Raw genomic sequence first — 25,674 nt, 5'->3', positions numbered from 1 at the left:
AGAAATTGGAGCAGACCCTGCATGCTCATCCTGTGGGACGGTTTATTCAGGACTTCCTGTATGAAGTTCTGAGGAAGTTGTTTGTCTTTATCTGCTCCGCTCCCCTCTCTTTAAGACACAGCAGGGCGTCACATTCACAGGCAAACAAATGACATCCCAAAACTCAGTGGCGTCATGAGCTACTTGTTTTCTTTCTTTCATGAGCAATAACTTGCGTAGAAGCCTTTGATGCCTAAAGTAGCCATCCTGTCACACTTATGATGAAGTAATTTGGCAAATGCTGCAGCTATCTTACTTGTTGTGTTACAAGAATTTCACGAACAAAAATCTCAAGAGACAAATTCACATTCAAGAATAAAGCTTTAGGGGTAATGGTGTCATGTTTGGCGGACTTGGAAACAGGCATGGACTCGAAAAACAGGTGGTGAGGACCCAAATGCAGTTAAAAAGGAGGATTTATTTAATAATAAACTAAATACAAAACCAAAAACTAAGACTAAAACAAAGTATCAACTGAAGGAGACCACAGGGGCAAAAACGCCAGACAAAGAAACACTTACGAAACGGAACCAAACACGAAGGGACACGGGAGGCAGGACGAGGTACAAAATATCCATGGGCAAGACGTGAGACCGTAGACAGGGAGTGACAGACAGCGACATCAACGACGACAGCAACAACGACATTCAACAGCAACAATGATCCGACAAGGACACAAGGGAAACACACAGACTATATACACACACAGGGAGGCAGGGAGCTGACGAGGAACAGGTGAAACACATTAGGGCAGGCAAGGTAATCAACACGAGAGGATGGGGGAGTCAAGACAGCGGAAACAACAAGGACCAGGAAGTACGAGACAGGAAATCACACCAAGGGCAAAAATCACAAAATAAACCAGGGAATCAAAACATGAAAACACAGATCATGACAAATGGGACAACACACGATGGCAACTCTCCTAGGCCACATACTATAACATGACATGTTATGACATTCATGTTCACCCTCCCTTCAGGGTGACAGTCAAAGAGGCATGAGAAATGTTCAAAAATAGCGTGCAAGCCTTTCCAGACCAAGGCCAGAAGAAATCAGAAATGCTACAATACATGTGAATACCATTCAAACTCACATGTGATTATTTCTTTTTACAATGCTTACATCCATTCAGAAGGGGTGTTATTGACTTTTAGAAGGAAATCTGATCATATACACATGTGAGAGGCTCCCCGTCAACACTGGCAGGTCATATTGTGAGCCAAAAATATAGTCCATGTTACAAAATCCTCCAGGTAAAATAACCACATTAAGGCTTATTTAAAGAAAGGATTTAAGAGTATATAAGGGCCCAGTATAGCACTGGTGTGGTACCCTAATCTTTGTGTGTGAAATAGGATGTTTCAAATCCATACAAGCCTACACTTGGCTTGGAGATTAGAAGCTTAATCTCCAAGACTGTGCAACATTGAGGAAATAATGTAGTCATTTAAAAATGGCAAAGTAATGAATGTGTGATGCTAAATTCTGACAAGACCTTTTTCAAAATAATGTTCTTGCCAACCTGCAAAGACAATTTTTATTCAGAGCAATATATAATACATAGTGTAAAAGATTTGGTGAAATACAACTTCATTAATATGCATGTTCATCCTTGTTGATGAAATAAAACAATAGAAATCACTCATTGATTTAGGTTTGTTTACTTTTCCCCCCCGAGAATTGGACGTTATTTCAACTTATTGGAAATTCATTTTAATACTGTTAAATCACAGTACAAATATCCAAGACAAAATTCTCATGTGTACATATTAAAGTCGTATTCGTGGTTTCGATTTCATTGCGATTGCTATTTTGATTTTTTAAAATCACTTTGACTTTTTCTCCTGAAACACATTGAGCATGAACACTTTACTAATGCTGCAAAAGTGCCTAAAATACTCAGGACAACTCCCACTAAGAAGAGCATCACATCAACAGAGTGGTAGGAATACCAGGGCATTCTGTATGACTCTGTTCTCAGGTGAGCTGCTCCTTTGTGTCTCATGACGAACTCTATCCAGAAGAGGGCGACGTCTAATGGCTTCATTGGCTGATCTCTGTGCAGCCTGGAGAGTCTCTGCATGTTCATCCTGTAGGAGGGCTCGTTCAGGACTTCCTGAATACCCTGATGGAAGATGTTTGCATTCATACTAAAAATATCAATTATTTTCCCTGCTCCTCTCACATCAACTCTCAATAGATTATCACGCTGATCAAAAATCAATGGTAGCCCTACGATGGGAACTCCGTGGTAGATAGCTTCTTGAACACCGTTTGTTCCTCCATGAGCCACGAACAGTTTTATCTTGGGATGTCCTAAAAGGTCATTCTGTGGCATCCAGTCTACTAGTAAAGTGTTGTTGCCCAGAGTGGCTGGTCTGTCCCCTTTATATCTCCAGATGACTTTCTGGGGTAATTTAGCAAAGGCTGCAGCCATCGCTTCAGCCAGGTCATTGGGAAGATCTCCAATCAAAGTCCCCAGAGACATGACGACGACCCCGTGCTCTCCAGAACTCTGCACAAACTCCTCCAGGTGTTCAGGTAGAGGTTTTGCTGGTTTACACTGGAACCCTCCCATATAGACAACATTAGGCATGGTGGGACGAGGGAACTCAAACACAAAGTCCACTCTCATCAGCCACAGGTCTGCTGCTTGAAACAGGGATGCAAAGTCTTTGTCTGGACCTAAATATTTATGAATCACACCAACATAATTTGGTAAAACATAGTGCGCAAATTGATATTCTGTGAAGGCAAACGTGATAACGTTAAGGAGTCTGTCTAGAAAGCTCATTTTATCTGAAAGCTCGGTCCCTGTCATTGGAATATAAGAAATAGGAGAAGGCGCAATTAAAAAATGGCCTTCGCCTTGACTGGTCCATCGGACATTGAAAACAAGAGGCAACCCGAGGTAGTGGCCAAGTATAACACCCCCCGGTAGAGCAGGGTCTGTGAGGACGAGGTCATAATTTGCATCCTGTAAGGACTGTATCAGTTCTTTGGTTTCAAAAAGGGTCTCGAGCATTTGGCACGCTTTCACATGCAGCTCAAAGGCCTTTTGTGCTTGTTCCATTTCCAGTTTGAAACGATTCCAGGGGGACTTCCCTTCCCTCTGAATTTCCAGCAACTGGGCCACAAACGTAGTTGCAAAGTCTTCACTAAATCCACACTCTGCATTAACCATAATTGAAGTATAGTATGGGGAGGTTTCCTTGATGTACCAGCTGTCTGTTGATCGCAGGACAGAAACCTGGTGGCCCTTTGAATGCAGTTCCTCAATAATGACTTTCATGTTCACCCAGTGGCTTCCATCCAGTGGAAAAACAAGAACCTTCCCTCCATAAATTACAGCTGGACAGAGCAAGCAGAGAGTGATCCAGACCCAGGGCAAACACATTTTTATTCTAAAATTGGGAAGAAAGCATTTCATATTTTAGCAAATGCATAGTGTTTTCATCAAAACATCACAATAACTTAAAAATCTGTGATTTGTCATTGAAAACCTTGCTCTTTAAGCTCTATCTTAAAAACATTTTATAATTGTTAACTTTTTCATTTTTGCTCTAATATTTTTTCATAGTATGTGCAGTTAGCAGGTTTGCAACTGCACTGCAAATATATTTCATGTTAATCAATAAGATATTTGGAAAAGCAGGGTAATTCATGTTGATAGCTATCAGTCATTTATATTGGCAAAATGTTTAAAAAGAAGTATTACCTTTTTGGCATCCAAAGTATTGTGTTTAATATTCTCTTTTCCCCAGAGAGCAGAACATGTGCTTGTCCTTCCAGGTTCCAACCTGAGCAGGACTTTGGTATACTGCATGTCATGGTCTTAAAAGCACAGGTGATAAGAAAGTACAAAGTGGAGTAAAATGTTTCCATGGTGTTTAACTCTTAAGCGAATTGCCGTAACAATACTGAATTATTGACTCTGAAAACAACAAGATTTTGCTCCAGTGTGTCAACTGTTTAGTCATATGTGGTTGAGATTATGAACATTTAGTTTAATTGTTTATTTTTTTGCAACCACGTAATATAGTCCCATATTTAAAAAAAAGGCTACAACAATATTCCTTGATGATGTGCCCAACTAGTTTTGCTTAGCTGCCTACAATTGTCAGGTGCGTGTTCCTTTGTCTACTGAAAAATGTCACATGTTAAAATAACTGGTATTTGACTGTAATGACCTCGGGTAATACTGTAAATGGTGGAATAACATCACCTGCTGGCTATTAATGGTACCATTATATCCTCATTTAAATCAGTAAAAAAAAATGAAATCCCATTTAATTCAACAAAGCCAGAGTTTTGCCATTCATCAGGCCAAAGATAAACCAGCTACACAGGTGTAAATGTAGTCAGAGCAGACGTTATGTTTGCATTGGGGCCCCTGCAGTAAGGGGGGCTTTAGAGAGCAGACCTTCCAACAACATGTTGGGCAAAGCAGAGGCCCTTTGGAGAGGTTCAGATTATTACTAAATCTAAATTGGAATTTTATCACATTATAATTATTAGGTGTGTATGTTGATGTCATCCAGTGTCAGGTCTCTTTTTCATCATCTGACAAGACATACTGTAACTAGTTTTAAAAATCTGTCAAAAATGACAAACTGAGCACATCTGCAAGCTGAACAATCTGTCATCTCTTAACAGAGAAGAGGCAGGAAGCAAGAAATAAAAGTGCATGACTTTGCTCCAGTGTGACAGTCCACATGTTTTTATTGACAATGTGAGTCACAGTCACAGTACACAGATCAACTAAAATGATAGATAATCAAGCAGAATTTGTGCTTGCAAATTAGCGTAATGCATCATTTCTCTGTACACTAACTTGCAGTAAACTAAAAGCACACTGCAGAAGTAAATCATCTACTCCTTTCATTAAGCAACTGTCACATAGTAATGTATTAACAAACATGCAAATTATTCCACCTTTCCCAGTTAGTCAAATTTCACTTTTCTTTTGAAACACAATCTAAAGCAGCACCATAGTAACCCAACAGCAACTAATAAAACAAACAACGCAATTGTTAGTAGAAACAGTATGACATCAACAGAGTGGTAGGAATACCAGGGCATTCTGTAGGACTCTGTTCTCAGGTGAGCTGCACCTTTGTGTCTCATGACGAACTCTATCCAGAAGAGGGCACGGTCCAGCGGCGTCATTGGCTGATCTCTGTGCAGCCTGGAGAGTCTCTGCATGTTCTTCCTGTAGGAGCGCTCATTCAGGACTTCCTGTATGGCATTTTGAAATAGTGTCCTGTCCAATTCAGAAACCTCCATCACCTTTGCAACACCCTTTGCTCTGAGTCTGGAGAGGTTGTCGGCCTGATCGAAAACAATGGGAATGCCCACAATTGGAACTCCGTGATATATGGCCTCATATATTCCATTAGTTCCTCCATGACTTACAAACAGTTTCATGTTTGGATGTCCTAAAAGATCATTCTGTGGCATCCAGTCTACTATTAAAGTGTTGTTGCCCAGAGTGGCTGGTCTGTCGCCTTTATATCTCCAGATGACTTTCTGAGGCAACTTAGCAAAAGCTGCAGCGATCTCATCAGCCAGGTCACTGGGAAGCTCTCCAATCAAAGTCCCCAGAGACATGATGATGACTCCGTGCTCTCCAGAACTCTGCACAAACTCCTCCAGATGTTCAGGAAGAGGCTTTGCAGGTTTACACTGGAACCCCCCCATATAGATAATATTCGGCATTATGGGCCGAGGAAACTCAAACACAAAGTCCACCCTCATGAGCCACAGGTCTGCAGCTTGAAACAGCGAGAAGTAGTCTACATCAGGGCCAAAGTAGCGGCTGGATAGTGCAGAATAATGCGGTCCAACTACCTGCTTGTAGAGATGCATTCTCATGGTGTAGAAAACAATGTTTCGGACCCTCTCAAAGAAGGTCATTTGATCTGTCAATTCTGAGGGTGGAAGTGGGACGTAGGACAGCGGCGAGGGTGCAATAGCGAAATGCGCTTCCCCATGAACAGTCCACCGAGCATTAAACACCAACGGCAATCCGAGACGGTGAGCCAGCATCACTCCTCCTCCATTAGCAGGGTCCGTCAAAACCGCATCATACTCTGCAGCTTGAAAGGACTTCATCAACTCTTTATTTTCAAATAAGTGCACAATCACTTCACAGACTTTCCTGTGCAATTCAAAGAACTTGTCTTTTAACTCCATGTCTAAGGCAAAACGGGCCCACGCCGACCCTTCGCCTCGTTTGATTTTAATGACTTCGGAGACGAAGAGACGAAAAAAGTCCTCATTGGCACCGCCGGCAACGTCCACAGTGACGGTGTCGTAATGTGGAGATGTTTCACTGATGTACCAGCTATCTGCAGCCCGGATGACTGTCACGATGTGTCCCCTTGAGTGCAGCTCCTCCACAAGCACCCTCATATTCACCCAGTGGCTGCCATCATGTGGAAATACCAGAACCTTCCCGCTGTGGGCAGCAGGAATGAGGGCGGCCAAAATAGAGATGATCCAAGCCAAGGACAAAAACATCTTCAAATCCCTTCACGTGGTGCAGTCTGAAGTAGAAAAAAAATAAAAGGCAGAAGCTGTTACTTCAGGATTGCAGGAAATGTGTGTATAAAGATGGATGACTTAAGACAAAGCTGCAGCTATGTTCTTTCAATTGACTGTCTGTATGTGTGGAAAAATTCCTTTTGACAGCACTCACGTGGATGCAGCAGATGGAGCCTATCGCAGGAAATGAGTGAGCTGTTCGGTGCCAAGAGCTCTGCATGTATTCTGTGCTGAACCCCCAATCTCCCTGCGCAGAAGTGTTTTCACAACCAGAACTGCGTTTATTCTGCATGACAGAAATATTCAAGAGCTTCCATCTAAGAAAACACATATGGAGTATGTGTAACAGCATGCACCTATTTCCTATTAATCAAATGTCTAATCTACAACTGAAATGATGCAATAACATTAGCTGCAAAAGCTAGAAACACGTTTTCTTTTGAGTAACAACTGCATGAAACCCTCTCCAAAAAGATTACTTACTCTTATCCCATGAACCGAAAACTACATCTTGAAATGTCAACAATTCATTTTCAGTGAAAGCTTTCCTTACACTCTTGTAAACAAAGTCTCTCGCCAGATAGTTACGACCCAAACAAAACAAAGCAGACCATGGAGCTTTATGTTGAACCAGTGTGGCTATAAAATACTTCCTTGTTTCTTTGGCCCCTCCCACATGACAGCTGTTGCAAAATATTGTGTCCCTTACTGGGGAAGCTTAGTCTCATTGTGAAATAAGCCAGAGCTGCAGTGAAATCAAAAGGAAAGAGTTACTTCATATTTATTTTGACAGTCGTGCACCACATGCTTTTAAAATGCAGTGGAATCTTGTGTTGTATTAGAGCTAGTGATGTCATAAAATAACCCAAAAATTGGAAAAACATCTTTCTGTTTATTTATGCTTCCATATATTTGCCCCTAAAAAGGTGCAACGTGTAAGATCTGTCCACGTGCTCCAGGGGAATAGGGGGCAACATTTCACCTCTAATAGGCTACTGGGTCCATACAATCTAAATGTATAGTCATCAGTTATTATAGGGCAAGATCACAAAAAGTTTTGACAGAACTGCTCCGGTCAAAGTAACACTGCTATCTTTTAATCATCATGTAGCGTTGGCCTATTTTCCACTCACCGGTGCTGGACAGTCCACATACATTTTTATTGTTTATTGGATTAAATCCAAAGTGGCAGAAATGAGAACACAACTTGTTTTTGTTCCCATCCTCCTCATCACCAGGAGACCTTACTGGGAAGAGAGTAAGACGAAAACAAGACACCTCACTAAGCAGTGTGTTTTGAATTGCGAATAGTTCAGTATATATTCAGTACTTCAAACATTAGCATTTGTACAAAAATACATATTTCTTACATACATATTATCATGCATATGTGTATCTTATGAAAACGGTTACAAGACAGGAACAAATCTATAAATAGCGAACTTAAACTTCCGCCAAACATCTTGCGAACTTCTGCTTTATGGACCGACAGTGCTGTATTCAAACCAGTTGGAATGAAAATCCACTTCCTGATTCCTTTGTTGTTGTTTTTTTTGTCTTGCCCATGATGATTATTGTGCTCTCTCGTTAAGAGATGTTCATTCATTAAAGTCCAATCGGGCAAAACTCCAAAGTTATCTATAGGAAAGTGTTTCTATACCATGGTCAATTGACAAGCTCTAAAACTTATAAAGATGAATAGAACTGATTTAGTTGAATCTTTAATCTAACATCAAAACACTGACATGCTGTACACTTCCATCTGAGACAATTTTTATCTTGAGCTTTGGATTTCTCAAACGGCAGTCACGGATTACGCCTCTTTAATCACAGTGCCTGCATACCCCTATCCAAACCCTTCTAGAGAGAGACTCCACTTATACGGAAACATGTTTACTGTAGGAAGTCAAACAGGGAGAAGAGATTTAATCATCAAAAGCCACTGAGAAGCTGCTACTTTGAGACTTTGTAATGATGTGCGCTTCCACTAAATATAAAGTTTGACAGATTTATCGTGTGGCTTTTTGAGCTCACCATTTGGTGATCCAGTATTCTCAAATATTTGCTTCAAACAAAGAACAAACCACAAATATGGGTGGCTCAGCATGGCAGGAGCATGTTCAGAATGGTATGTTTGTTACATAACACAAGGAAGCAACACCTGAAGTTGATTGCAGTGACCTCCTTAAGTACACCTGCAGTTATGTTGGAGGAAAGATGCACCACCTGGTGGTTGAAGGTGTGAAAGTGAAAATGGCTCATGACACACAACAAAAGGTGAAGCACTTGTAGTTCTCCTTGTACTTTAAGGACAGACATGCTTCGACGGGATATTGAGCCCTGGCCTCTGGGGTCAGGGAGCACAGTTTAACCAACCACACCACCACACCACAAACCCACTGAGGTCCCATGGACTCCTCAAGATACCACTCCTACCACCACCAGATCAATACGCCTGTGCAAAAAAAAAAAAATTAAAAAAAATAACCTGAATTAACAAATCCCAACCCTAACCCTAACCCTTATTGCCTGGTGCTATCTGGCCAAACAAATCCACAATCATTACCAATATTGGATTCACAGGATGTTTGTATCACTATGATGATTTCATTTAGATATTTCAATTTTATTTTTCTTAAAATATTTTAATATATTCATATTTATCTCATCCACATCAAGTGTAATACAATGAAACCACTTTGAATCCCAAACTGTATTTTCATTTTGATGTATTAAAAAAAATTACAATACGTATATCCATTGAAGGTTAGTCACATTTCATTTTTCGTTTACACACAGCAGCACATAAACACCTGATGGAAATGAAGAAAGTTAAAAGCACAAGCAAAGGTCAAACACAGATGTAAATATTCACACTGGGACAATACAAATACATCCCGATTCATTCCTAGTATTTAACTTGAAGAGGTCATTTTCAAAACGGTTACACTATCAATTTAGTTAATATAAATATAAAAAATACAATAAATCAAATTCAAAACAACATACAGAATAATGCCATTACCAACTGTCGAACAAATCTTCTCAAAGTTTTACATTAATTCCAAAATCCATTTTGATATTGATGCATTTTTAAAATACATTTACAATTCGTATATACCTTGAATGATTAGTCACATTTGACTCATTGCTTATATACACAGCAGCGTACAAAACATTTAAATACAACCTGATTTACATTAATTCGTAGTATTTTAAGGTTACAACATTAATTTAATTCATACAAATACTTTACGAAAATACAATTAAAACAACATACAGAATAATGTCATTGCTAACTGTTGACATGTTGCAGAAATGTGCAGTCGAGCAAATCCTCTTACATTAATGCTAAAATACATATATCCCTTGAATGATTAGTCAAATTTCATTTTTCGTTTACACACAGCAGCGCATAAACACCTGATGGAAAGGAAGATAGTTAGAAGCACAAGCAGCACAGCTGCAGTCAGGAACAGAAACACATCAACAGAGTGGTAGGAATACCAGGGCATTCTGTAGGCCTCAGCTTTCAGGTGAGCTGCACCTTTGTGTCTGATGACAAAGTCTATCCAGAAGAGGGCATTATCTAGCGGCGATATTGGCTGATCTCTATGCAGCCTAGAGAGTCTTTGCATGTTCATCCTGTAGGAGGGCTCGTTCAGGACTTCCTGTATGGCTTTCAGAAAGTTGTTCTCTTTGTCCACTGTTTGAATGTTTAAAATCTTAGCTGCTCCTCTCTCTTTCAGACGCAGCAGGTTGTCGTATTGGTCGAAAAATAAGGGCAGACCCACAACTGGGACTCCGTGATAAATAGCTTCTTGAACTCCGTTCGTTCCTCCATGAGCCACAAACAGTTTCATCTTGGGGTGTCCTAAAAGGTCATTCTGTGGCATCCAGTCTACAAGTAAAGTGTTGTTGCCCAGAGTGGCTGGTCTTTCACCTTTATGCCTCCAGATGACTTTCTGGGATAATTTAGCAAAAGCTGCAGCCATCTCGTTTGTGATATCAGCAGGAAGTTCATTCACAAACGTCCCCATAGACATGACGACGACCCCGTGCTCTCCAGAACTCTGCACAAACTCTTCCAGGTGTTCAGGAAGAGGTTTTGCTGGTTTACACTGGAACCCTCCCATATAGACAACATTAGGCATGGTGGGACGAGGGAACTCAAACACAAAGTCCACTCTCATCAGCCACAGGTCTGCATTAAGCACCAACTGCTTAAAGTCATTATCAGGCCCAAGATATTTGTCACACATCTTCTGGTATATTAGCTTAATTATCAGCTCCTTCTGTGTTTGGGTCATCATATGCATAACTATGTTTTTAACTCTCTGAAAAAAGGTCATTTTATCAGTGTTTCCAGATCCTGTTATAGGAATGTATGATAGAGGTGAAGGTGCAATGGCAAGATGACCTTCTTCAGCTAAAAGCCAACGAACATTATAAACCAAAGGAAGGTTCAGATATTTGGCCAAAATGACTCCAGCGCCCCAGCAGGGGTCGGTAAGTACCAGGTCAAACTTGCTGTCCTTCATGATTCTCATCAACTCTTGGTCATCTAGAATTGCTGATAGAAATTCACCCACAATTTTGTGTGCATCAACAAACGTGCCGAACATTCCTACAGCTATGTTGAGAAAACTCATGAAGGGAAGAGCCCCCCTATCAAACTCAATGGCCTTGGATAGTAATTCTGTAATGAAATCTTGACCTATGCTTCTCTCCACTTGAACTGTGTAGGTATTGTAATATGAAGCGTTATCCTTGATGTACCAGGATTTACTGGAACGAACAATAGTTATATTGTGTCCTCTGGAGTGCAAAGCTTGAAGTACAACATCCATGTTTATCCAGTGGCTGCCCTCTATGGGAATGACCAAGATGTTGCCTCCTTGACAGGCTCTGGGAATGAGGACAAGCAACAGCAAAGCACTGCAGCAATAGATCAGCCTCATCTGGAATGAAACAATGGACAATCAATTGACTTGAGTGAAAAAAATCTCATTGCTATGTTCATTTAAACAAAAACAAAAAAACATTCTCAACACTTGTGATGCTGTCCATGCTGAATGGACATGCTGAATGTCTATTGAATCCTCCTATATTAGCTTTACTTTCTGTTGGTTTAGATATCATTTTTTGATGGTGATACACAGGTAATACCCTCGTGTCTATATTAATCCTCATTTTCTTCACTATGCTGTATGTGGGCTGTTTTTAGTTTTCAATGAGTGATGACAATGAAATTACCATTACTGACAAACAGTGGCGGTCCTAAGTTTCATGACGCCCTGGGCGAACCTCACCTCCAGTGCCCCCCCCCCCCCCCCACATACACACAGACACAAATGGACCCCCCCTGCCCCCCTGTTCAGACCAGACGGTAATTCTCTGCGACGGTCGACAAGCTCTTCTGCTCATCTGTTGTTCATTCAGAGCTATTTTTTTTATCATAACCTCATAAAATAAATATGCCATGTTTCTGTAACCAAGAAGTTTGTACACTTCTTCTATTTATCCGTTCAGAGAGAGAGAGAGAGAGAGAGAGAGAGAGTGAGAGAGAGAGAGAGAGAGAGAGAGAGAGAGACAAACACACACACAGAGGCGATTCTAGAGTCTGTTGGGGCCCCAAGCAAAATTTTCAGTGGGGCCCTTCTGACTAAACAATAACAATAATAATCTTCTAAATAATCTGACGCCAACGAAAGATGTATGAAACCAACGTTTTTTATATTCAAAATGTGCATATATAAATGTCAAGAACAATAAAAACAATTTCTTCCTCTTCTCACTGCCAGATGGATAACTCCTCTTCATTTTCCATCAGCTCCATCAAATTTATTTTTTAAACATTCATAAAACAGCCCTCGGGCCGAGTCTCGGGGGCCCCCTGGCAACTCGGGGCCCCAAGCAGTTGCCTGCCTTGCCTGTTCACAAACAGCGCCTCTGCACACACACAGACAGACAGACAGAGAGAGTGTGTATGGTAGTAGACAGTGTAGATATACAGTTGAAATACACACATTTGTCTATCTACTCTTCAAATTTATTAAATGTATTTTCTCTTCCTGTTTCCCAGTGCGAGTTTAGATACACAAATATCGCATTTGTCAATTGCGGAATTTTATTTTGAAAATTGCTTTAATTTTGAAAATTGACCGGATTGTCGTGTTTCTTTGTGTGATTTCCTGCCAGAATTGACATCGCGGCACGCGCAAAAAATAGAGCAGACGCCGAAACGATCGCTTCACGGCGCGGGGCGGCCGCGCCTATTCGCGGCGCTTCCGACGGCCGGTGTGAACCAGTCTCTCTCAGCATCAGCAGACGCACCTTTTTTTTGTGCGGGCGCTCATGCCGCCCCTCCACTATTGCCGCCCTGGGCGGCTGCCCATACTGCCCATATGAGAAACCGCCTCTGCTGACAAACAAAATATATATTTAGTAGATTTTAAAGTAGATTTTCTTTATATGTCTTTGGGTAGGTTTGATGCTTTGGATATGGTTTGGTTAAACTATTGCAGTGAAAAGTTCATACCCATTTTTACATTTTAGTCAGACAACTCACGTGTGAAAACTTTATTTTAGCAGCAGAACATAGTTAGTGTTTGGCTTCTAGACTCCAGTAACGTCACTCCCCATATATGATTACAAAGAGATGATGGGAGTTGATGAGTAAATATCTTAAACTGAGAGAGCACCAGTTATTTTGGCATAATTGTCCTTCAAATTGACTGGGCGTGGTTATGGATATCTGAAGTTCAGTTTCAACCACCCACCCACACACGCACACACAAAAGAGTTTCAACCACCCACCCACACACGCACACACAAAAGATCAAAATCCATCTATTGTCTACCGCTTATCCTGTATTCAGGGTCGCGGGAAAGATCAAAATGTAATGCTTATTTGTATTGAGAAATACTTTGAACAAAACATTACTCCAGCAAAATTACAAACTTCAAACTTCACTCTGTCTGTGTTAGCAGCACGTGACAGCTGCCTTGCTAAACTGCTGCGTGTCTCATGCATGCAGTGTCCACACAGACAGCGTTGCTGTTGCATGATGGTGCCAGCCTTGATTTCTATATTCAGTTTGCTTTTCACAATGGCCAGAATAGTCAATTTCATTACATTATGCCATTGTGATTTATTTTAGACCCCCCCAAAAAGTGGTGTAAATTCCATTAATATACATTAAATGCGTAGCCTATATCTATGGTCAGACAAATAATAATAATTAATATGAAGCGTTTATAGACATACTTACTGTGATTTGTTGTCCCTCCACACAGGAAATGAATGCGATCAAGCGCCAGCCTCCCCTCGAAAAGCACTGTCAAAGCAGAGTCCACGTTGTATTGTGGTACGTGTAATACTATGCATTACGGTAAGAACGTAGAGCGTGTAGGAACTGATTTCAAAATAAAAGCAACTTTCCGGTGAACATGATTTCACGTTCACATTCCTCAACAAATCAGTCAATAACTATCTCAGTAATAAATTAGTTAGTTAACCATCAAAACAAATAAAAACAAAAGACATACATAAATGAAATAATATAAATGAGTAGGTAATAATATTTGTATGTACAATTAATTCTAACTAAAAATAAACTGCAATTGAAATGTTTGTATTCCAATTGTGTGAATATTGACTCAAACTAACTTCAAGGATGGACTAAGTGACTAATTTGATTTAGGATTGATTGCAGACCACCACCAAATTTAATTCAGATACAGTCAGTACACCCTAATGTAGATTTTCAAAATTAAAGGCAATTACAATGTCATTCAGAGGCTATCTTCGCTGTAAAATCTGATTAGAATAAAGAGGAAATAGTGAAACTCAGGGAATTTCAGAATATTCTGATAAAGGATGTGAAACTTAAAGACCTACCAAATCTCAACTATGAGCTATATTCCCTCTAGATTAAGATTAGATTTAACAGGAAATATTTACATCTAAAAAAAAGGATTAAAAAATGTAAGCCCTTTAAAATCGCGTGTATCAGCAAATTTCCCTTTAGATTCAGATATGATTTAACAGGAAATGGTCTATAGTTACATGCTAACTTTAGTTCGGATTACTAGCACATCACCTCAGAATATGCTTCAGAAGGTATCAGGACAATCTGATGTAAAATTTCATCCTGGCAACCGCCAAACCTAGACTCTTCCATCAGATTGCCAGATGGAGAAGCGTGATTCGTCACTCCAGAGAACACGTCTCCACTGCACTAGAGTCCAGTGGTGGCGTGCTTTACACCACTGCATCCAACACTTTGCATTGCACTTGCTGATGTATGGCTTGGATGCACCTGCTCGGCCATGGAAAACCATTCCATGAAGCTCTCTACGCACTGTTCTTGAACTAATCTGAAGGTCACATGAAGTTTGGAGGTCTGTAGCGATTGACTCTGCAGAAAGCACTATGCGCCTCAGCATCCGCTGACCCCGCTCCGTCATTTTATGGGGCCTATCACTTCTTGGCTGAGCTGTCGTTCCCAATCACTTCTGCTATGTTAAAATACCACTGACAGGTGGCATCCTATCACATTACCACACTGGAATTCATTGAGCTCCGGTGAGTGACCCATTCTTTCACAAATGTTTGTAGAAACAGTCTGCATGCCTAGGTGTTTGCTTTTATACACCTGTGGCCATGGAAGTGATTGGTGTGATGGGAATTTTTCATTTAGTAGTTCATTATAGTATAATTAGTAGGTTGAGTAGTTTTAACTCATACTATTCCATGTGTGTCATGAGGTAACCTGTATTCTGCACTTATGTCATGTCATGTGTTACATGAGTTGTAAAATGCATCTTGTGACACCAGCACAGCTGGCAAGTCAATATGGATCTTTAGACACTGATGAGTGGTTCAAAGACCACATTCTGGACAATGTTCTCCGTCTACATAAACAACGGAACAATGCTTTCTGATGACACATCACAAACAACTGTATAAAAAGCCCTTCTCAAGACTGAAGAATTGGTCAGACTCTTAAGGAGTCTGCCCCTATCTGGCTAGATAGTTTGCTCTGAAGCTGTATGTCGGTGATGCGGTCCGCTTGGACACCCTGTTTGCGAGGGCTTTGACTTATTAGACTTTGTCTGTTTACAGTCTGTCTGTAGCGACTGCTAGCCTGTTTTGGACTCTTTATAGAATAAATTACTAAAAGCGCTGTTAGGAGTTGTATTCTTATTTCTCATCAGGTGATCATAAACTGATTTCCACCACAATTGGAACAACTGATTTAAATTATTTGGATGGGTGAGTGAATACTTTGGCAACATAGTGTATCTCCAGTAAGCTTCAGCCTCACTTGATGGTCTTTTTGGCGTGTCTGATGTTCTCATCACCTGACGGAAGTGGTCATCTTGGTACAAACTTGCTGCACAACCTCTCCATAGAGCGGCGAAGTCCCGCCTTTCTATTTCAGGTACATGGGACCTTAAAATCTATTTCTGATGCATGTATTCCTAGGGCGAGATCGAAAGTATTTTCTGGTCCCGTTTGAATTATGCCATTAATTTCACATATGTTGTTTGTGGTTTTTAAATATATTTTGACCTAAATGTAAATGTACATTTTTTCATGCAAAAAAAAAAAACATGATTTATCGCAAAGAAGTTTGATAGTGGTAGGTTTTGTGTGAGGCTGCTTTGTGAACTACAGCTCTTCGCTGCTCTCGGCGCAAATGACATATGTCAGTTTGAGCCAGCGATTCCTAGTCTTCTCATCGAACGTGAACCAAAAGAATGAACAGCCGTACCTGTTGGAATGAGAACATTCAGGAACAAAACACACCGGCATCTTCGATTAATCAGCACTGAATCGCTGTGAGAAAGGGTGATGACGTGACGTCACATACGTGATGTGTACTCGTTCTCATTGTGTTTTCTCTACAGCCTTAAACTGCACAATAAACGGTCAAACTCTTGACGTGAATTTTTTTTTATTTAAATAATAAATATTTCTAATTCGGGGCATATAACGACTGGACCAGCAAATAATTATTTTAGCTGCATTGAGACCCATACATTTTTTACGATCTCAGTGGTCCCATGGGAGTCTAGCCGAAGGGGCAGGACTTCACCACTCAATTGCCACAACTTGAGTCATGGGAAAGTTGTACAGCAGGATTGGCCATTGGAGCCTCTGGATGATGCCGCATTGGAAGAACCACGCCATGAATAAGGCCTTAGCAGTGTGTTGTTAATTGCGAGTAGTTTAGTATATAGACAGTATATCAAACTCCCTCAACAGCTGTACAAACATTTAAAATTTCTTTCATAGATGTTCTGATGCCTTTACTGCAATTAACTCAAATGCATGGACTTGATTAAGTTAAATTATGAAATGCATCTTTCATAAGTTATGAAATAGGCCGAAGATTTTACATTTCAGTTTTAATCCATTTAACAAAATGGACTGGCAGGGCTGTATTCAAACCAGTGGGAATGATAATCCACTTCCTGATTCCTTTGTTTTTTTGTCACTTTAATCTGAGATGACTTTACCTTGAGCTTTGAACTTCTCATAAAAAGCAGGCACTGATCGCGCTTATTTAATCACAGTACTGGCACAGACCTATGCACACACTTGGAGTAGATACTCCACATATTGGGAAACATGTTTATTGTAAGAAGTCAAACAGACTATTTTGTCAAAGGTCAAACACAGATGTAAATATTCACACTGGGACAATGCAAATACATCCCGATTCATTCCTAGTATTTAACTTGAAGTGTTCATTGTCAAAACGGTTACACCATCCATTTAGTTCATATAAATATAAAAAATACAATGAATCAAATTCAAAACATTCAACATACAGAATAATGCCATTGCCAACTGTCGAACAAATCTTCTCAAAGTTTTACATTAATTCCAAAATCCATTTTGATATTGATGCATTTTTAAAATACATTTACAATTCGTATATCCCTTGAATGATTAGTCACATTTGACTCATTGCTTATATACACAGCAGCGTATAAAAAATGTAAATACAACCAGATTTACATTAATTCGTAGTATTTTAAGGTTACAACATTAATTTAATTCATACAAATACTTTACGAAAATACAATTAAAACAACATACAGAATAATGTCATTGCTAACTGTTGACATGTTGCAGAAATGTGCAGTCGAGCAAATCCTCTTACATTAATGCTAAAATACATATATCCCTTGAATGATTAGTCAAATTTCATTTTTCGTTTACACACAGCAGCGCATAAACACCTGATGGAAATGAAGATAGTTAGAAGCACAAGCAGCACAGCTGCAGTCAGGAACAGAAACACATCAACAGAGTGGTAGGAATACCAGGGCATTCTGTAGGCCTCAGCTTTCAGGTGAGCTGCACCTTTGTGTCTGATGACAAAGTCTATCCAGAAGAGGGCATTATCTAGCGGTGCTATTGGCTGATCTCTGTGCAGGCCAGAGAGTCTTTGCATGTTCATCCTGTAGGAGGGCTCGTTCAGGACTTCCTGTATGGCTTTCAGAAAGTTGTTCTCTTTGTCCACTGTTTGAATGTTTAAAATCTTAGCTGCTCCTTTTTCTTTCAGACGCAGCAGGTTGTCGTATTGGTCGAAAAATAAGGGCAGACCCACAACTGGGACTCCGTGATAAATAGCTTCCTGAACTCCATTTGTTCCTCCATGAGCCACAAACAGTTTCAACTTGGGGTGTCCTAAAAGGTCATTCTGTGGCATCCAGTCTACTAGTAAAGTGTTGTTGCCCAGAGTGGCTGGTCTGTCACCTTTATGCCTCCAGATGACTTTCTGGGGTAATTTTGCAAAAGCTGCAGCCATGTCATTTGTGATATCAGCAGGAAGTTCATTCACAAACGCCCCCATAGACATGACGATGACCCCATGCTCTCCAGAACTCTGCACAAACTCTTCCAGGTGTTCAGGAAGAGGTTTTGCTGGTTTACACTGGAACCCTCCCATATAGACAACATTAGGCATGGTGGGACGAGGGAACTCAAACACAAAGTCCACTCTCATTAGCCACAGGTCTGCATTAAGCACTAACTGCTTAAAGTCATTATCAGGCCCAAGATATTTGTCACACATCTTCTGGTATATTAGCATAATTAGCAGCTCCTTCTGTGCTTGGGAAACCACATGCATAACCATGTTTTTAACTCTCTGAAAAAAGGTCATTTTATCAGTGTTTCCAGATCCTGTTATAGGAATGTATGATAGAGGTGAAGGTGCAATGGCAAGATGACCTTCTTCAGCTAAAAGCCAACGAACATTATAAACCAAAGGAAGGTTTAGATATTTGGCCAAAATGATTCCAGCGCCCCAGCAGGGGTCGGTAAGTACCAGGTCAAACTTGCTGTCCTTCATCATTCTCATCAACTCTTGGTCATCTAGAATTGCTGATAGAAATTCACCCATAATTTCTTGTACATCAACAAACGTGCCGAACATTCCTACAGCTATGTTGAGAAAACTCATGAAGGGAAGAGCCCCCCTATCAAACTCAATGGCCTTGGATATCATTTCTTTGAGGAACTTCTGATCTATGCTTCTCTCCACTTGAACTGTGTAGGTATTGTAATATGAGGCTTTATCCTTGATGTACCAGGATTTATTGGAACGAACAATAGTTATATTGTGTCCTCTGGAGTGCAAAGCTTGAATTAGAATATCCATGTTTATCCAGTGGCTGCCCTCTATGGGAATGACCAAGATGTTGCCTCCTTGACAGGCTCTGGGAATGAGGACGAGCAACAGCAAAGCACTGCAGCAATAGATCAGCCTCATCTGAAATGAAACAATGGACAATCAATTAACTTGAGTGAAAAAATCTCATTACTATCATTACTATGTTCATTTAAACTAAAAACACATTCTCAACACTGTCCATGCTGAAAGGAACCATAGGATTCAGAAACCCCTCTATGGGAATACAAGACTGGGTCTAAAGCAAGAAATTGAATAGCATTTCAACCTTTGAGCCATGCATGTTAGGACTCTAAACTAGAAAGGGTTATATTTAAATGAGCCACCTTGTGGTGAGAATGGGCTGTGATTGGTGTGTGACTGATTAGAAACGCCAGCTGTAACATGACATCCGTGTTCTGCATGAACTAACACGATGCTTTCATTTCAGGAAACCTCTCATTATAGATTTAACCTTTTACTGCAACAAATGGAAATACAGTTACGCACGCCGTTGATGGTTCATCTCCCAAGATGCTCCCTGGATTAGCCAAGCAGCATGCTAAACTAAAACAGGGAGCGCAATGCAGAAAACAGCCTGCTGTGGACCTTAGTGGTCATTATCTCAAGAATACAGGTGCCAGCATGGATCCGGTAAAAGGTGATCCTACTATTATGTGAAATATTTGATTATATCAAGTACTCCTGGGTGAATATAATATTCATAGGCTGCTGAAGACCAGCACCCCATAGCTTGAATGGATGCCAGGACCAAGGCAGCTGCAGAGGTAGCTGCACCCAGTGTGAAAAGAAGCAGAGGAGTTGATCTGAGGAGGGACTCCACATTGTTTACAAGGCAAAAGAGGCAGTTTGTAATCCAAGACCTTGACATACTATTGTCTTTGTCAGTCAGGAACAAGGTTTGTCTTGCCTCGCACAAGGTTGCTTTTGCAGTTAACAGGTCATAGAGGATAAAAGACAGAAACCAGTGTGTAAGATATGAATAAAAGGTGCAAAATATTGTTCTGGGATATACCATGATTCTTCATACCTTACACTTAGTAAGTTAACAACAGTGGAATGTTTACCCTCCTTGTCTATTTAGAATGTTTAAGGCAGATGGAGTACATGTGAGCATCCACGGTGTTGTCAGAAATATTAAGATCCTGTAGGATTCATAGCTCTGGGCAATTTAGAGTCAATCGATTACCCTGACCTGCATGTTTTTGGAATGTGAGTGGAAGCCGGAGTACCTGGAGAAAAGGTATTAACTCCACACAGAAGATCTGCCCGAATCCTGTTACAAACTCTATGGTCCAGATAAACTTAACATATGGGGCCCTAGTTTCGTGGCGCAGCACAGGGTGGCGCAGGGTGGCAGAGCCGGCGTAATGCTAGTTTCGACCCGCGCAGCCTTGCGCACGGTCAGTTTGGAAGTTTGGTGGATTGCCTGCACCAAGATGGGTGTGGCAGCGCAGCAGGGGGAGGCGTCACAGATTCAGCTTGGTGCAGCGGAAGTTTTGTGGCAAAAAGCCTCGCAGAGACTTCGCCGAAAAGCCTGCCAGCTCCAACCTAGTCTACTCTTGGCGTAAGGCACAAGGCGCAAATAAAGTCCATTCATTCAAGGCGAATTACAGCTTGCCTGATCTATTCAATCAGGCAATTCAAGGCCTTCAAAACTCCAGTCATTAAACCTCTTATAAAAATGCGGAGCATAGATGCCTCTATTATCAACAACTACAGACCAATTTCAAATCTACCCTTCATAAGTAAAATAATTGAGAAAGTTGTCCTCCAACAACTAAATCACTTCCTGGCTTCAACTGGCTGCCACAACAACTTCCAGTCAGGATTTCGACCTTTTCATAGCACCGAGACGGCCCTTATTAAAGTTGTAAATGACATCCGTCTTAACACAGAGGGCCCTAGTTTCGTAGACCAGGCGCAGTCAGCTTTCAGCGCACCTGCGCCGCGCCGACGGGGTGTGTCCGCCTGGACTTTGCAAGTTTCGTGCACCACGCAGGCTCGCGCAGGCACACCTCCCGTCTCGCCCACCGGCGCAAGTGGGAAAGAGGGAGGAGAAGAAGGCGTGAGTGGGAGACGAGGAGGAGACGAGGCGTGGACTGTGATTAATATAGCCGATTTAGATCTTCACCAATCAAATGAGCTCCTCTCCTCTCCTTTAATGCGTTAGGGGAGGTTCAGTGCAAGTTCCGTCATTTGACAACCCGATGACAGAAGCAGCGCCGCCGCTCCCACCACGCGCATCACGTGCTGTGCGCGCGTATCATAATAATAACAATGCCCATATTATAAAAAACAAGAGAGAGAGGGGGAGATGTTTTGGTCCGAGAGGCTGAGTTTCCGTTACGCGTGCCATCCGCCTTTGATCTGACGTCAGATGTGACGGGACGGGATCTATATAGATATAAATTCACGTGTTGATTCAATTAGTTGCATTAAATAGTGTTTGTTGTGATTATTTATTGCATTTAAATGTGCCTGGAACTGTGGAAACCTGCCTGTGAGGTGTCAGTGACGTGTGCGCACTGCGCGCAGTCAGCCAAACTTCCACTCCGCCAGCTGTGATTCGCATTGAATGAATGGACTTTATTTACGCCTTGCGCCTTGCGCCGAAAGTAGACCAGGTTGGAGCTGGCGAGCTTTCAGCGCAGTCTCTGCGAGGCTTTTTGCCACGAAACTTCCGCTACGCCAAGCTGAATCTGTGACGCCTCCCCCTGCTGCGCCGCCACACCCATCTTGGCGTAGGCGATCCACCAAACTGCCAAACTGACAGTGCGCAAGGCTGCGCGGGTCGAAACTTGCATTGCGCCGGCTCCGCCACCCTGCGCCGCCCTGCGCTGCGCCACGAAACTAGGGCCCAGACTCTGTCAAAACTTCAATATTAATGCTATTAGACCTCAGTGCTGCATTTGACACTGTCGACCACTCAGTACTTTTGGACAGGTTGGAAAACTGGGTGGGGCTCTCAGGCACAGTCTTAAGCTGGTTCAAGTCATATCTACAAGATAGGAACTATTTTGTTTCCATTGGCGACTTTGTATCAGAACCAACCAATGTAACATGTGGAGTCCCCCAAGGTTCAATCTTAGGGCCGACTTTATTCAACATCTACATGCTCCCACTAGTACAAATCATGCAAAATAATAACATTGACCATCATTGCTATGCCGATGACATCCAAATCTATGTAGCGCTATCGCCAAATGACTATCTCCCCATAGATCTTATGTGCCAGTGCATTGAGCAAGTCAAAAACTAGATGCGCCAAAACTTCCTACATCAAATAAAGCCAGAAATCTTGGGGTTATTATGGATTCTGATTTACACTTCGACAGTCACATCAACTCAGTAACAAAATCAGCCTACTATCACCTCAAAAATGTAGCAAGACTTAGAGGGCTCATGTCAGCTCAAGACTTAGAAAAACTTGTACATGCCTTTATTACTAGTAGGCTAGACTACTGTAATGGTCTCCTTGCAGGTCTTCCGAAAAAAACTGTCAGGCAGCTACAGCTTGTTCAGAACACTGCTGCTAGAGTTCATACGAAGACCAAAAAATTTGACCACATTACACCAATTCTTAAATCCTTACATTGGCTCCCTGTATGTCAGAGAATTGATTTCAAAATCCTCCTTCTTACATTTAAATCACTACATAGTCTAGGGCCGAGGTATATCACTGATATGCTCCCACTACATAAGCCTTCTAGACGACTAAGATCTTCTGAGACCAATCTGTTAGTGATTCCCAGAGTAAACTCAAATCACGGGAAAGCATAATTTAGTCACTATGCAACAAATAGCTGAAATAAACTTCCTGAAGATGTAAGACTTGCCCCAACTCCAACCACTTTTAAAACTAGACTGAAAAGTTTTATGTTCACCTTAACTTTCTGCTTAATGTTTTAAAGTCTGCACTGTTTTTGTATTGTCCATTGTATTGCAAATATGTTTTTATTATCCTTGTCTTTCTGCAATGCATTGTAATTTTGCCTTTATTTTCTTTTAATTCTTCTTTCACTTTATTGTATGACATGTTATGATGTGAAGCACTTTGAATCTGCCTTGTGTATGAAAGGTGCTATACAAATAAAGTTGCCTTGACTTGCCTATAATTGCCTGAAAATGAGAATCATGTTTTTGTCACCTTGGAATGATCCTTTAATATCTACATTTAGAGTGGCTCCTCTTCACGGACCTGGCTGCCATGTTATTACAGTAGCCCATCGGACAAAGGAAACACTGACTCCAGATTGGGACATTTGCGTTTTCATGTTTTCACATTTTCACATTTTCTTTTGGCCACCATAGATCTCCTACACACTTGGCACAAAGAACAAGTTTCAGTTGGTTGCAATCTGTAATCTCACCACTTGAAGAGGCCAAATCCAACAGACGACACCTTTAACACTTGTGATGCTGTCTATGCTGCCGGGAAAGGGTTTTCTTTGTCATGATCTAATGTTTTATCATGTTCATATTCTGATTTATTTTTTTAGTTTGTCTATTGGGTCCTCCTATATTAGCTTTACTTTCTGTTGATTTAGATATAATTTTTTGAGTGTGATACACAGGTAATACTCCCGTGTCTATATCAATTCTTATTTTCTTCACTATGTTGTATGTGGGCTGTTTTTAGTTTTCAATGAGTGATGACAATGAAATTACCATTACTGACAAACAAAATATATATTTAGTAGATTTTAAAGTAGATTTTCTTTATATGTCTCTGGGTTGATGCTTTGGATATCGTTTGGTTAAGCTATGGCAGTGTATAGGTTCATACCCATTTTTACATTTTAGTCAGACAACTCACGCGTGAAAACTTTATTTTAGCAGCAGAACATAGTTAGTGTTTGGCTTCTAGACTCCAGCAACTTCACTCCCCTTATATATTTACATAATTGTCCTTCAAATTGACTGGGCGTGGTTATAGATATCTGAAGGACAGTTTCAACCACCCACCCACACACACAAAAGATCAAAATGTAATGCTTATTTGTATTGAAAAATACTTTGAACAAAACATTACTCCAGCAAAATTACAGACTTCACTCTGCCTGTGTTAGCAGCACGTGACAGCTGCCTTGCTAAACTGCTGCGTGTCTCATGCATGCAGTGTCCACACAGACAGCGTTGCTGTTGCATGATGGTGCCAGCCTTGATTTCTATTCAGTTTGCTTTTCACAATGGCCAGAATAGTCAATTTCATTTAATTATGCCATTGTGATTTATTTTAGACCAAAAAAAGTGGTGTAAATTCCATTAATATACATTAAATGCGTATATCTATGGTCAGACATTCTTAATATGAAGCGTTCATAGACATACTTACTGTCATTTGTTGTCCCTCCACACAGGAAATTAATGCGATCAAGCGCCAGCCTCCCCTCGAAAAACACTGTCGAAGCAGACTCCACGTTGTATTGTGGTACGTGTAATACTATGCATTACGGTAAGAACGTAGTATTACGGGAAGAGCGTGTAGGAACTGATTTCAAAATAAAAGCAACTTTCCGGTGAACAACACGTTCACATTCCTCAACAAATCACTCAATAACTATTTCAGTAATAAATTAATAAGTTAACCATCAAAACAAATAAAAACAAAAGACATACATAAATGAAACAATATAAATGAGTAGGTAATAATATTTGTATGTACAATTCATTCTAACTAAAAATAAACTGCAATTAAAATGTTTATATTACAAGTGTGTGAATGTTGACCTAAACGTATTAACAAAGGACCTAAAATTCAGAAACTTCAAGGATGCACTAAGTGACTAATTTGATTTAGGATTGATTGCAGACCACTACCAAATTTAATTCAGATACAGTCAGTACACCATAATGTAGATTTTCAAAAAAGCAATTACAATGTCATTCAGAGGCTATCTTCGCTGCAAAATCTGATTGGAATAAAGAGGAAATAGTGAAATATCAGAATATTATGATATAGGATGTCAAAACTAAAGCCCTATTAAATCTCAACTATGAGCTATATTCCCTCTAAATTAAGATTAGATTTAACAGGAAATATTTACATCACAAAAATGAATAGCAAACAACTCACAGCCTCATTTAGTGAATATACATTCTGATGAAGGACTTCAAAATTTAAGCCCTTTAAAATTGTGTGTATCAGCAAACTTCCCTCTAGATTCAGATACGATTTCACAGGAAATGGTCTATAGTTACATACTAACTTTACTTAGGGGAATAAGGCTGTGTGCCACCCTTTGATAAGAGCCTCAACCATTAATCCTGGTACTTGGCTTTCTTCAATTGGTGTGAGACGCTCAAAGTATCCTTCCTGGGTTTCTGTAAGCTCTTCTACCAGTTTGGTCATTTTGCTCCTAGTGGC

General features: G+C 40.6%; 2 protein-coding genes and 3 pseudogenes across 7 annotated transcripts in view; all 5 read right to left on the bottom strand.

The window, feature by feature from the left end:
* LOC311031861 (neuroplastin-like) overlaps window positions 1–25,674 on the bottom strand; it is a 220,274-nt gene that overhangs the window by 30,790 nt on the left and 163,810 nt on the right. The gene's annotated exons all lie outside the window — the stretch shown is intronic.
* On the bottom strand, window positions 1,850–3,439 carry LOC311030220 (UDP-glucuronosyltransferase 2A1 pseudogene; annotated as a pseudogene). Its single transcript has one exon. The product of its transcript is annotated as a UDP-glucuronosyltransferase 2A1 pseudogene (transcript).
* LOC311030457 (UDP-glucuronosyltransferase 2A2 pseudogene) lies at window positions 4,761–7,202 on the bottom strand (annotated as a pseudogene). 3 transcript variants are annotated; one of them, XR_014599330.1, is made up of 3 exons: window positions 7,072–7,202; window positions 6,743–6,835; window positions 4,761–6,590 (listed from the first exon to the last, which is right to left on the bottom strand). The product of XR_014599330.1 is annotated as a UDP-glucuronosyltransferase 2A2 pseudogene (transcript). The 3 variants fall into 3 exon arrangements; XR_014599341.1 differs by having other exon boundaries at window positions 7,142–7,157; XR_014599352.1 differs by lacking the exon at window positions 7,072–7,202 and having other exon boundaries at window positions 6,743–6,969.
* On the bottom strand, window positions 9,196–13,959 carry LOC311030307 (UDP-glucuronosyltransferase 2C1 pseudogene; annotated as a pseudogene). The gene is made up of 2 exons (XR_014599319.1): window positions 13,863–13,959; window positions 9,196–11,549 (listed from the first exon to the last, which is right to left on the bottom strand). The product of XR_014599319.1 is annotated as a UDP-glucuronosyltransferase 2C1 pseudogene (transcript).
* LOC311030144 (UDP-glucuronosyltransferase 2C1-like) lies at window positions 17,659–24,663 on the bottom strand. The gene is made up of 2 exons (XM_084035742.1): window positions 24,643–24,663; window positions 17,659–19,385 (listed from the first exon to the last, which is right to left on the bottom strand). Exons 1-2 carry the CDS (start codon window positions 24,646–24,648, stop codon window positions 17,802–17,804), a joined length of 1,590 nt encoding a protein of 529 aa, XP_083891868.1. The 5' UTR covers window positions 24,649–24,663; the 3' UTR covers window positions 17,659–17,801.

This window comes from Eutrigla gurnardus (assembly GCF_963514095.1).
Source record: "Eutrigla gurnardus genome assembly, chromosome: 1".
In the NCBI taxonomy this organism is placed as follows: domain Eukaryota; kingdom Metazoa; phylum Chordata; class Actinopteri; order Perciformes; family Triglidae; genus Eutrigla; species Eutrigla gurnardus.
This window is presented reverse-complemented; position numbering and strand designations above follow the sequence as displayed.